Genomic DNA, 13413 nt, shown 5'->3' on the forward strand with positions numbered 1-13413 from the left:
TGACCAGGAGCCTAGGAGGCGGCTGTGAGCAGCCCAGCACAGACTTAGCCAGTGGCCTGGTGGTTTTGTTTCAGAAGCCAACAGCAGAGTTATTTTTTATTTCAGTTTCACATCTTGCTGCTTTTTAAAAATACCAAGCCATGAATTCTTGCAAATTCTTGTTCCAGCTTTTTTTTTTTTCCTAGCATGCAGTGCTTCAGGCTAGCCAGCCATGCTGTGATGTCACAATCAGGTTCCTATGGCTCATAGAAAATACTAGGCTCTAATATAAGACTTGAAATTTAAGCAAGAAGAACCAAGCCCTACAAGCGCTGCTGCTTTGGGGCTCCTTAGCCAAATGTTCAGGTCCCTGAGCTCTGCTGGTATCACCCAACAAGGCCAAGGGTTTTTATTTGATGCCTTTGGATACCTCTAATCCTGCCCTGCTAAGTCCTTGCAGTTCCCTGCTTAAAGGACTACTGGATAAAGTGTCTAGTTCACACTAGCGGGCCGTGTCTCTGTGCTGTGGGCCAAGCTGCCTGGCTACTCCATGGGGCTTTCAGTGTCCTTCTTTGCCAGGCAAGGCAGACACTGTCTGCAGGAAAAGAGTCTGGATTTTTAGTAGTTATACCATTTTCTCTAGGGTCGGTCCTCCCATGGGATCCCAAACTCAGTTTGTCAGGAAGACACAAAGCAAGTCCCCTTGTGTGTCTTCTGCAATCCCTGCTTACAAGTGGGTACTTGTTTGTTTCCACCAAAACCATCCTCTGCACATCAGTGTTTGCTAACAAGCACATAACTACCACACAGACTTGGTCCAGAGCAAATTTGTCTTCCTTCTCTCTATATGGCCATTCATGGGCTACCCTTTCAGCCACAGTCAAGTTCAGAACAGCCTGAGCCCCTGCCACTTGGGGGTTTGCAGACAAGAGGCTTGTTTGTCTCTCTGTTAAGAGGCTACTTCCTGGGAGACAAGGGACTGAAGACATTGTGTAATCTGTGGTAGGGACAGGCCTGATGCCTGCCTTTAGCTAGTTGCAGAGGCACCGGGGAAGAATAAGAGCATCTGTCTGGTTTCCCAGCTCCTCCTCCCCAGTCCTGTTTCTGGCTTTGGCATTCAGTCCACAGGTTCCTGTGGCTTTACAATAGGGAAGGGTGGGAGAGGCTGTTCCCTCCTCAAGTACCAAGTCAGGACAGCATGCAGCCTCCCCTCAGGCACGCAGCTTCCTAGCTGTACTCCAAAACTAGTTCGTGTTTGTTACTGCATGGGGGGCTGGATGGCAGCTTCCTCAGGGATCTGGCAGACATCTCTTGCTTTCCATCTTCTATCCTGTCTGCGGTTGTGGCAAAAAGTAACCTCCCCCAATACACACACACACACACACAAAGAAGCAGCAGATTGCAATGGGCTGGGCAATGGCTGTGGTTACCTCTGGAGCCTGGGAATGTTCACGGTTGGTCATACGAGATTTCTTCTGAGGCTCTGTGCAGACCTAGAGGAGTGGGGAGGGCTGGAACATGAGGAGCAGGAGTGGGGGGCTGGGACATATGAGACACATGTATGAACCACTCATTCAGGCTGGTGTAGGATGTGCTTAGAGATGGGTTAGGGGACTCCGGTAATTTATTCTTGTTCATCTGGAGCCTTCTAAAGGAAGGATCAATCACAAAACACAAGAAGGGGCCTGTGTGAGCTTTATGGCAGGCAGCTGCAGACAGGCCTGTGGTGCTCTGAGATTAATCAAGCCTCAGCTGACCCTGTGGCTTCCGGGTGCTCTCTCTGCTGAAGTTCCACTACAACAAAGCCAGGGAAAGCTGTGTAGGGCCAGCTCTTTCGATCCACTCACTTTGATCCGAGTCTTTACTATAAGCACAAACCCTCTTTATACCTTGGGGGATGGAGCAAGAGGAGAAAGACGTGTCAAACTTTACCTAGCATGACACTTGGAAAGAGCAGTTCTTTGCCTTGTTCTGGTCTGGGCTGATCTAGAGTCACTCTAGCTGGTGCCTCTAGAAAACTCAGGGCAATGAAGCAGATTTTCCCTGGTGGGTCAGTGGACACCTGGCAGGGCAGGAAAAACTTATGAAAACCACCCTGATGACACATGCACGTATCTGTCCCTGCAGTTGTCCTATTGGGCAGGGGCTGCAGCCAGCTGGCTAGGATTTTTCAAGCCTCCCAGCTACAGAGCAGTCTCCAAGGCTTGGGGCTGCAAGAGGTGTTCAAGGTTCATGCCCCTACTTAGCTCTGCTGGACTTGATATAGAATCAGTGTAGCAGAACCACTGGACAAACTTGCCTGGCGTCCTGTACTGTATCTTGGGTTCTGTCAGACTCCTGACTTCCCAGGTGGGCCACACATTGCTGACAAAGAGAGGTACCTAAAACCAGGTCCATGTTGGCAAGACTGTGGCTTGGTATCCTCTGTAGTGTAAGCAGCACTCCTTAGGACCCAGGAGTATCTGGCTTTACAGATGCAGGGTGGGCCCTGTAGAGTGTCTCCTCTGAAGGAGACATTGTTTGAGAGGAATTGCCATGAAGCCATGAGAAGGTAAATTAGCCAAAATGCCTTAATCCAGTAGCTAATCCACTGCGAGAAAATAGTGTTTCCTGTATGTCCCAAAGAAAGCTAATCCTCAGTAGAGATGAGGCCTGGGCATGTGAAAACATCAGAGAAATCCTATATCCCTGAGATAATGTGAAACAGAGCTCAGACCCATGGCTCCAGGTGCCAAAAGCTTGTGTCGCTTTGCAGCAGACTCTAGGCTGAGTGCGGAATGGCTAGAGATTCTGAGGGTTTTCTGTAGATTCTTATGTTTTATGGGCCAGCTGTGTGTAAGCCTGGGTACTTCAGCATGTCAGACATCTTCATAAGAGGCGACCTCCATTCCTTCCCTCCAGAGTTCAGGCCTTGAAGCTTTAAGCCATCAGATCAGAGCTGAGGTTGGACAAGGAGGAACCCACAGATTCTTTGACTCTGGCTCTGATTTTGTGTCCCCCCCCCCATTTCCTGCTCTACTGAAGTTGGGGAGTTTCTCCCCAGGCTAGCCAGAGGAGGGCCACACTAGAGTAGTTTGGTCCCCGTCACCCATATCCCTCCCGTCATCCCTTCAAGCTTGCCATATCCAGGGGTTAAGGTGAAGTAAGTGCTGTTCATCAGCCAGGCAGACTCATCACCAAACCCGGGCTGTCTTGGGTCTCAGGGAACTGTGTTCTTGACACTCTCCCCGCACTCAGCTCTCAATCTTTGTCCATCAAGTACTTTCTAAATGCCGCATGTGTCTTGGAACAGGAGGACTTGGAACTTGTCTATGAACAAGACTTGTACAAAACCTTGCCCTTATGATACGGACACTGGATGGCTGGCAGGCTGCTTGAAGACCAGCATTGGCACCCTCAAGAGTTGAAAACCCCTCTGCAGCGAATCATTAGATGCAGGCCGTGACCAGTCTGGGAGGCACACTGAGTTGTGGGAAAGACTGAACTCAAACCAGCAGCCTGTCCCCAGGGAACCAAGTTGGCCCCTCCAGCCCCTAGTCACCTTGACACATGACTGACCAGAGCACCATTAGCAAGGCAGGGCTTCCTGTGTGCACATGTGGGCACACACATAGGGACATGTACCAAGACATGAAGCTGGGGCCTGCTAAGGACAGAGCAGAGCTGGGACAGGCTGCATACTCAGTGTCCCTACTTTGATTTGATAGCTCTCAGGACCTCACAGTGGAGAGAGATTCCCTAGTTACTGCATCTGTTTTAGATGCTGAGAATCTGAGCGGCGTCAAACCATGCTCAGTGAGATTAATTTCACATTCTCTATCTTTAAAATGAAACTAAAGGAGCTAGACGTGTGTGGCACAGTCCGGTGGCCAGCCCTAGTGCATTCCCCAGACCTGCCACTTTTACCCAGAGTGCTGTGCCAGGGGAACTGCACCCAAGAGCTTCTAGCACCCCTTAGCCTCGAATAATTGAATCCTCTGTTTGGTGGGGGAAGGAGGAGGTTACTGGGGAACCCAAGACCTTCCAGAGGGATCTCCTTGGGGAGCCCAAATCAGCCACAGCCCTGGAAATCATTAAAAACAGCTTTCCATCATGAGGGAGCTGTAAGAAGCCGCAGAGCACTGTGCACCCAAGTGGCTCAGACCCTCCCAGGACTGACCACAGGATACTGTCTTTGGAACTTCAGTGAGTCCCTTCTGTGTCCAGGCTTTCTCCACTATCCCAGAACTCAGCCAGGGCAAGAGCTAGGGGCATTGTGTTACCCACAGTGCACCTACCCTATTTACAGCCAACAGTAAGTGAATAAACATGAACTGTGGGTGAGTGAGCGTTGCAGCAGCTCTGAAAGCTGTATTTTTACATACAGGGAAACTGAGTCAGGGAACTTAGCCAAGGCCAGTTGGCAAGCTAATTAAGTTCAAATCTGAACACGATTCATCACAGTCTGGAGCCTGTTCCTTTGTCACAGTGAAAGCCGAAGCTCCTCAGTGGGAATTGCTGTGACATTTCCCAAGGGCTCACACTTTTCTACAGCACAGCATGCTGAAAGGGGAGGAAGGCAGACCCCAAGCATGGACTGAAGCCCAGGAGGGAATGCCGGGAAAGAGGTTGGACTGGGTCTTTGGGAAGCAGTATTGAGCTACCACACAGGGCCACAAGTGCCATGTGAGTGCCACGCCAAGGAATCTGAAGTCTTGGGTAGAAAGGGAATATGTCAGAAGCAGCAGGAAGGATGGGAGTCAAGGGTGGCCTGAGAAAGGAAGTCATTAGGAAGCCGAGATGTGGGTGTCAGGGGGATAGACAGGGGTAAACCCCACAGTAGGACAAGGAAGGTCCACAGTGCTGGCTGGATGTGGTGTGCCCTGGTGCAGAAGGACTCCAATGGCACATAGGTGGCCCCCTGAATCTGTCAGTAGCCCCTTGTCTACAGAGCCCTCATGTAAAGGCCATGCTCTGGCTACCTTGGTTGCTATAATAAAAACAGGCAAGTACAACCTCCGCCCAACAATCCTGCCTTTTCCTAGCCAGAGTGGATCCCTGTCTTGCCCCATCAGACTAGGAAAGATGCCCCAGGCCCCAGGCTTCCCTGCTAGACTAGTTACCCTTCCTCTTGCCCAGGCAGAAGGCTTGGCAGGTGTGTGACTGGGTGTCAGCATTCCACTTCTGTCTGGTCACCTGGCCTAGCATCCTGTCTGTTGCATGTTTCCTCCTTTCCAGCTCATGGAACAAGCCCAGGAGGGTCCCTCCTCCCTGGAATCCGCCGTCTCCCCAGAGGCCCAGGGCTCTACTTGGAATAAGACCTGGGCATAGGGAAGTGCGCTGGCCAGGGTGAACAGCAGCTGCTGGGAGGAAGGATCTCAGGGCCGAATGAGAGTAGGGTAACCAAGGGAAGCCCTTCTAAGAGTCTAGCCATGTGTCTAAGAAGCATAGCTAGAGTGGCTGGCCTGCCATGTACCACTTCTTCCTTCCTGCTAAGATGTCACTTACCATTAGTGATGGTGGAGCAGTTTTGCCAAAACTTAACCCTTCCAGACTTGTGCTGGTCACAGCAGTATCTAGAAGCCCTCAGGAGCCAGAGTTCCTTGTGCTGCACATGGTAGGTGCCAGGCAAGTGTGTGGTAATGGGAGCTGTTGGATGTCCTAAGTGGGTCAGAAGGACCCTGTGAGTGTCCTGTGGTCCTTCAGGCTCCAACTTCCACAAGACAGGCCTTCTGCATAGCTGCTGGTGACAGTGGCTGTGGGAGAGAGTAGCTGCTGAGGTTTGTGGCTCTGAACGTGGGCCCTGTGTTCTGAAGTGCCATCCACTATTCCGCTTGTGGGACCGAGTGGCTAGATCTTTACCCAGAGTTCACTCAGCAACCATCAGCCTGCACAGTGGTCGCAGCACCACATGTCCTTCTAATAGTGCCTGTTAGGACTTGTGTTTCAGAGACACAGCAGCAGGAAGTGGAGGCTTCCTCCTTCCCTTTCCTTTCAGGCTGCAGGCGCTGGGACCCCTATTCTAACTTCTTTCTTTTTTTGGGGGGGGGGGGTCATGGTTCAAGACAGGATTTTTCTATGTAGCCTTGGCTGTCCTGGAACTCACGCTGTAGACCAGGTTGGCCTCGAACTCAGAGATCCGCCTACCTCTGCCTCCCTAGTGCTGGGATTGCAGGTGTGCACCACCACTGCTGGCATAACTTCATTATTTGTATTGTATATCACTTTCTCCCCAACCACACTGGCCTCCTGACAACTTCCCAGGAGTCACTTGGCCTTCCACTCATCCTATACTTGAGAAGCACTACAATCTACCTGACTTGTAACATTTTGCCAGTTTTCTATCGGAGATGGCACCCTCCCTCCCAGCACTGGCAGCTGCGTCAGGGGCACCAACCCAGTGGGTCAGACAAACACTGTGCTCTGCTTTCTTGCCTTATTCCCAAACACAAAGTGAAAAGTAGGATAAAGGAAGAAGTAAACAAGAATTAAGAAGAAAGAATTGTAGAAAGATGTGGGGCAATCCCACCTCAAGAGAAAGCCAGCCAGAGAGGGAAAGAGGCCAGTGAGACTACAGGAGGGGAGGTCAGGGGTGAGGAGGTAGACTGGGCAGGAGATGGCCATCAGGAGAAAGAACGGACAGTGAACGCACACGTGACCCAGGGAGAGAGTATGTGGCTGTCAAGGGCTCTGTGCTGCTCCAAGTGTGGCAACCAGGCAAGTTGTCCCTGACCTTTTCCCACTTTTCGCCTTTTCTGAGGGTTCTGGACTTCCTCACCCTCCTTACAATGCTCAGAGAACTCTTCTCTGGAATACGCAGAGCCTGTGAGTATTCTGTGGCCCCCGCGAGGCCCTGTAAACTTGCCCTGTGGTTTTCTCACATACCTTAATCCCAGTCACACCAGTCAAAGAAGCCAAGACTGTCTCCTCAGCCACCTCAGGCCAACAGATACCCGAGCTCAGGTTCAATCCCGTGCAGGGCATCTGATATGGCCAGTATGGGCTGATAGTCCTGTTGAGGACAGTGCAGGAGCTGGATTCAGCTGCTTGGGATCCTAGCAGGCCTTCAGCAAATGCCCCATTTTTTTTGTACTGCTGGTACAAAAAGGCATCTGTGAGAAGGACCCTGGTGCTATGTTCCTCTGACACTTGGGGTGGGGAGCCCAGGTGCCAGACATCTCAGGCTTGGCATTTGGTTCAGTTGTTTTGAGAATTGCCATAGTTCTTGGGGGACTAAATATGAAGGCTGTCACTTTAAAGCTGGTTCCTTTTATACTGTTTGGAAAGCCCTTCATGGTGTCACATAAATGTTTACTCTCCTTGAACTGTGAGAGAAGATGCACTTGCCCCGTGGCCCTAGCCAGAGACATCACTGTCTCCCCTCCCCTTGCAGGAAAATCAGAATGGAAATAGAATACAATGTTGAGCCAATCCTAGGAGGATTTTCCTCCAGAAGCCCAGGATGAGTCATACTGAAAGTCCCACCCAGTAGCCCCAGCTCTAGATCCTCATCTACTGCCCAGAGCCAGGGGCTGGCCCAGCCGCTTCTCACTGTGCTCTTGGTTTTGGTCTCCAATACCTTAATACTTTCCTCCCGTCAGTTCCCCTGGGTCGGTGTCCTGAGCCTTGACAGGGTCCTTGGCCCTGCTAGACTGAATTCTTTCCTATACCAGGGGCTTGTGGATTCTCTGCCCTCCCATCCTCAGAAACACTTACGCTGCAGCCCTCTGTGCCACTTCTAAGACCACTGCAGGCCTCACATGCTCTCGCGGGCTCTCTTCTCCGCTAACCTGAGTCTTGCCTCACCCTTCAGAGCACTGTCTAATTTTGTCTCCTTTCCTCTAGGGCTTCCCTTTCTGCTGTCTGAGCCCCTGCATCCCATCCTTGACTCCACCTTGCCTCCCCACAGCTATGCAGTGCGGTTCCAGACTGTTCCTAGGCAGCAGCCAGTGTCTCACAGCCCTTTCCTGCTGCTCTGAGGTGAAGATAAAGCTCTGCAGGGGGCTGTGGGACCTGAGGCCCTGTCTCCTTGGCCTGCAGTGCTCTGTAGCCTCCTGTGGTTGTCTCTCTTGCCAGTGAGTTCCCCTCAACTCCTGCCTGCCCTGCCTCATTTCCTCGGCACAACCCCTGACCAGTGTAAAGCTTCCCATTTGCCTCCTTAACCCAGTGGGCACCTGTTTGCCCACTGACTCCTGGATAAGATCGTCTTTGTGTGGCCCTGGCTGTCCTGGAAAACTTGTTCTGTAGACCAGGCTGGCTTCAAACTCACAGAGATCTACCTGCCTCTGTCTCTCGAGTGCTAGGATTAAAGGTGTACACCACCACCACTCGGCTCCTTTAAAAAAAAATTGTGTCTGTATGTATGATGACACACACACACACAAGCACACCACAGTGTGTGTGTAAAGGTCAGAGGACAACTCTGGGTATTTGATTCTGAGGATCAGGTTCAGAATGGCAGCCTTTTGTGGCAAGTGCTTTTACCTGGGCAGCCATCTCACCAACTCCCAACATTTATCTTTCCTTGCTTTTATGACTTCCGCCATAATTCCAAACCTAAGTGTTTAAGCAAATAAAAGATCGTTTGCCTGGGGTTGGGGGAAGGGACGCTTGTGATCTGGAAAGTGCGCCTCGGTGTTGGGAGGTGTGTGCCTGGGCTGCTGGGTAGTCCTGAGCAAGGTCTTTGGACTAATGGTGTTTAGACATTGGGCTGGAGGTTGTTGTGACAGGCACTCTCCCACTCTGGAGCCCTTGTCGCCTGACCTGACACAGCTTCCTCTGAGGGACTGGGCTAGGGCTCTGCTTCTGGCCAGAGCAAGTTGAGAGACACTGGGAAGGCTGCAGGCTAGTTCTCATCTGCCTTTGTCGAGAAGAAAATCAAAGCTGGGGGACTGTGGCGTGGGCTCCTAATATCACAGGTATTGCCTTTAAAATGCCCCACTCACACTTTAAGGATAAGGTATGGCTTTGTTGCCCAGCCAGAACAGACCCTCTGTGACAGGAGAATTCCCAAGGTAGGACCCAAGGGACTGAAATGAGGTGAGCAGCTAGCCACTCATGTGACTGAGCTCCCCTGTGTGGGTGCTGGGCAGAAAAAGGGAACAGCAGCTGCTCTTGTCCTCTGGACACCAAGGCAGTACATACTCACTGAGCCTCTGAGTGATTGACACTGGTGTAGACATATGCTCGTCACAGGTAAAAGTCACTGTGAAAAGGCCACATGAAGTGGCCTAAGGTTAGTCCTTAACCAGGGATGTCCCAGATATCTTACATGCCACCCCAGATGCAATCTTTCCTCCCCCCTCCCAGGTCCTGCCACAGTGGCAGCCTATGCATCCTGCACTGCAGTGCTGGGGCAGATGCAGACCCTGCCAGGGCCTTGCTTAGCCGCATCATCAGGCTGAACATGTCTAACCCTGTTACTCAGATGCCCTGGCAGGGCATTCCATTGCTGGAAAAGCCCTCATCTCTGTGGAAGAACGGCACATTGTGTGCTGGAGATATGCTGAGTTTGGTAGAGGGCATGTATCTAGCATGCACAAAGCCCGTGGTTTGATACCTAGCACCAAACTCGGCAGTAATTGGGCTTAGTGACTCATGTATGCCTATGATCCTAAGAGGGGGAGGCAGGAAAAAAGTTCAAGGCCATCCTCAACTTTATAGTGTGTTCAAAGCCAGCCTGGACCACAGGAGCCATTGTCTGAAAACAAAGGAAAAAGAAAGAAAAAAATTAGAATTTTTCTGGGATGGTGTAGAATCTGAATTAATGTGAGTTATAGTCTCACACTAAGATACTGCAGCGGAAGTCAAGAACGTGGTTCCCAGGACCCAGCTCTGTTGTGGGGATCTTTGTTTTCTGTGAAAATGAACTTGTGTGCTTTATTAGAGTAGAGTCATCGAGAGGAGCAAATATGAAGCCAAGGATGCCAGGCGGCATCTTATGGACAGATATCTAGAAAGCCCCTCCTGTCCAAGCCCATCTTTAAGGCTCAAAACACACTAAGATCAGATGGATCTTGGAACTGCCTGGTAGTTATCTCTGGTGGTGACTGCCACCTGACCCCTTGGCAGAAAAGGCTTGGGGTAGACCAGACAGTTTGGACAGTGTAGTCCAAACACAAAATCTCTTCAAGATTGCCTGGCAGGGAGTGAAGCTAGAGAAATAGTGGGGGAGATGCAGGTATGACGGGCACACTCTGAGGTATGTCTTGCCAAGCATGGTGTGCTTGTCTATCATCCCAGCAGTGGAAAGGTTGAGGCAGGAGGATTGCCACAAGTTTGAGATTAGCTTGGAGTATCTACATGAAGGCTACAAAACATGGGAGGAGTCTCCCTTTAGAACTGGAAACAAAGTGACCCCCCAGTGGGCCCAGCATCCTCCACTAGTAAGGGGCTGGCTGTGAAACAGGATGCTTTTCTATTCAATTTAATCTAATATGGACACATTTAGTGCCCACATTCCTGCTGGGCTAAAGTACGGGCCTCCCTCCCAGGGAACCAAGTGGAGCCCCCATGTTGCCGTTGGGCCAGCAGCTCTTGTTTTCTGAGTCTATGATCTCTGCATTTGGAAACTGGGTTCCTGTTAAAATTTTTAAAGGAAGGGAAAAAAAAAAAGCAGAAAAGGAAATGCCACCAGCCAGGCTCCCCCACTGTGGCCTTGAGTCCCGACTGTCTGTCGGAAAGGGTCTGGAAGAAGAATGATTTTGGCAGAGTGAGTTTCACAGCAGCCAATGGAAACTTCCAGGAATGCTTCTCAGGCCAGCCGGGGGCTGTTTCCACTGCCACTTTTACGAGAGCAGACCCGTTCCTAGCTGGCCGGCCAACTTGGGGATATGATGAGTTCCCTCAGCTTAGCTCTGCCTCTGGAGGTCCAGTTCGTGTCCCACAGGGAGTGATTTTTCCAGGTTCTGTCCTCCCATCCCTGGCCAGCCATCAGACGGTGCAGCCTCTGTGACAGCTGACATCCACGCAGGATGCTGTGAGAATTTACATCTGGACAGAAAGGGAAACTCCCAAAATGTCTCTGTTTTCTCGAGTGCATGAAAGCTCAAACCTTCATGGAACCTCGGGGAAGGGGACAATGTCTCTTGAGAGACATCCCTGGTGAAATTTTGTGACCTTCCTAGTGCCTGTAGGAATCAAGCCTGCTGTGCTCACGGTGGCCTTCCCTGCAGCAACCTTATCCCCAGTGGCTGGTGTGGCCTTCACGTATGCAGTAGGCCCCCGGTGGCCCTCAGCAGTGGAAATGAAATGACCAGCTGAGCATGGATCAGCCTAGGAAGTGTTAGGGTAGACGTGACTGGTGGGGCAAGCTGGGATGGGTAGCCCCTTTGAGAAGTATGCAGCTGCCCACTACTGACACCACCCAAAGCCAGAGGGAGTAGACAGGTTTTCACCACCGTTGTGGGAGCCCTGTCTGCAAGACTGGTCTTGGTCCATTAAGTACATACAGCCTCAGGAGACTGGATCCATAGGCAGCCTTTGTGCTGGGTGTGTGGAAATGGATCAATCACTTGCCAGGGATCACCCTCACCCCCAGGTGGCGCTGTCTCACTCCTCCCACCTCGGAAAGAGTGCCCTCAGCACAGAGGGGAGGGATGTGTCCTGGGGCAGGATCAAGAAGTATTCATGGGGCAACTTCTTTCCTAGATAGAGGTGGTCGATGGTTTCTGGTGTTGTACAGAGCATGGCCCAAACTAGGGATCAAAATTCCTCCTGCCCTGGTTGTATTGGGGGAAATGACTGAGGACTGTGAGAGCTATAATCTGCTTCCCCTCAAGGCATCTCTTCCTTCCCACAAACTCCAGAGATGCGCACAGAAGGCATGAAAGGCCAGGCAGGGCCAGTGGAAAGGGAGGCACAGGCTGGTGGCTTATCCGTTAGGGCAGCAAGGTGAGCCCTCCATCCTGAGCCTGACACCTTTTATTTTGCAGACGGTGTCCATCCTGGAACAGCGGTTGACACTGGCAGAAGACAAGCTGAAGCAGTGTCTGGAGAACCAGCAGCTAATCATGCGGAGAACACCATCGTGATCAGGGAGCAAGAATCAGGAGCTCAGTCAATTAGGACAGCAGGCCAGGGATTTGTACGGGGACTTGAGTAAATAAATAAAGGGATGTGGCTCCTGAGGGAGCCACATCTGTACCCAGTCTGAGATTGGGTGCTCCTGCTCCCCCATCCCCAAGTGCTGTTAGTACCTGGAGCCTCCCCACCTAGCCATGGGAAGCTCCCAGTGGGCAGAGCCACCCAAAGGAGACTTGAATCCCAGCTGAGAGGACCACTCAGTTTAATAAAAAGGGGCCACTGAACTGTGTACTTCTTCAGAGTCCTGAGATGGTGGCAAGCTGTCTGGAGAGCCGTGCTAAGTTCTCATTCAGCTCACCATGGTCCCTTGACTGACTCCTAAGCTGGCAACTCATTGCTTGGACTGGCTGGCCAAGAATTTTATCTCCAACCAACCCCCACCCACAAAAAAAAGAAAGCCCCCAGTGGGCCATCTGAGTCAAGTTTGCTCAGGAACAAGCTTGGCAGAATGGGTAAGGCCCTTGCAAAGGCTGTCGTTTCTGTCGCTGCATGTTTTCACCAGGGCCTGTGGCTCCTTCCTGTCTACATGCATGAGAACAAAGGAATCTGAAAATTAAAACTAATTTGATTGATCTTGCTGCAGGAATGGCTTGTTCTAGGTAACCCTGGTTACATCCTCCTGTCCCAGAGCCCGCAAAGGGACAGTGAAGGGTGGGGTGCTTGAAGCATTGTTTCTGAGACTAAGGATACCCTCTTTTGCAGCTGTTCAGGGTGCTGGAGTTCAAGGGTAGCCAACACCCTGTGTCCTACCCACCTCTGGCTTTTGCAGAGATTGGAGACCCCATGTACCCTGTTTGCATTCATTCATGAGGGTTTCCAGGGGCCCTTCCTACACATCTGGACTGGGAAAGCCAGTGTACTTTCCATGTCTGCATTGCGGTGCCTTCAGCATCTTGGGGTTTAGCCAACAAGGGAGGTCCTTGTCCCTAACATACTGCCCTGCCCTAAGGGTGGATGCACTGCTAGAACACCCCCCCCCCCCCGGCTAGTTAGCATGGTCACTGCTCCCAGGAGAGGTAGAGCCTGAATGTCTAAGAGTGCAGGCTGCAAGAGGGCCAGCCTGTGTTGATGTCTGATAAACCACAGGGGTGGGAGGTTGCCTCCTCCAGCTTGCACTAGGTGTGGAGAGCTGAATTCCAGGGTCAGAGCTTGGTCCTGCCCACCCCCAGTTGTACCCTCAGTACTGCGGTCTCACCTATCTGAGGCTCTGATTGTTAAGGAATTTTATTTTATTTTTTTTTAATATTTATTTATTATATATACAATATTCTGTCTGTGTGTATGCCTGTAGGCCAGAAGAGGGCACCAGACCTCACTACAGATGGTTGTGAGCCACCATGTGGTTGCTGGGAATTGAACTCAGGACCTTTG

At 51.3% G+C, this 13413-nt stretch overlaps 1 protein-coding gene across 1 annotated transcript in view; it reads left to right on the forward strand.

Moving 5' to 3' along the window:
- Window positions 1–12614, forward strand: part of Poc1a (POC1 centriolar protein A) — a 68828-nt gene extending 56214 nt beyond the window's left edge. Inside the window, exon 11 of the mRNA XM_038323865.2 lies at window positions 11892–12614. Coding sequence (XP_038179793.1) covers window positions 11892–11990 — 99 coding nt within the window. The 3' untranslated portion in view covers window positions 11991–12614. The remainder of the gene's footprint in view (window positions 1–11891) is intronic.
- The last annotated feature ends 799 nt before the right edge of the window (window positions 12615–13413 follow it).

This window comes from Arvicola amphibius, chromosome 3 (assembly GCF_903992535.2).
Source record: "Arvicola amphibius chromosome 3, mArvAmp1.2, whole genome shotgun sequence".
NCBI classification, from domain to species: domain Eukaryota; kingdom Metazoa; phylum Chordata; class Mammalia; order Rodentia; family Cricetidae; genus Arvicola; species Arvicola amphibius.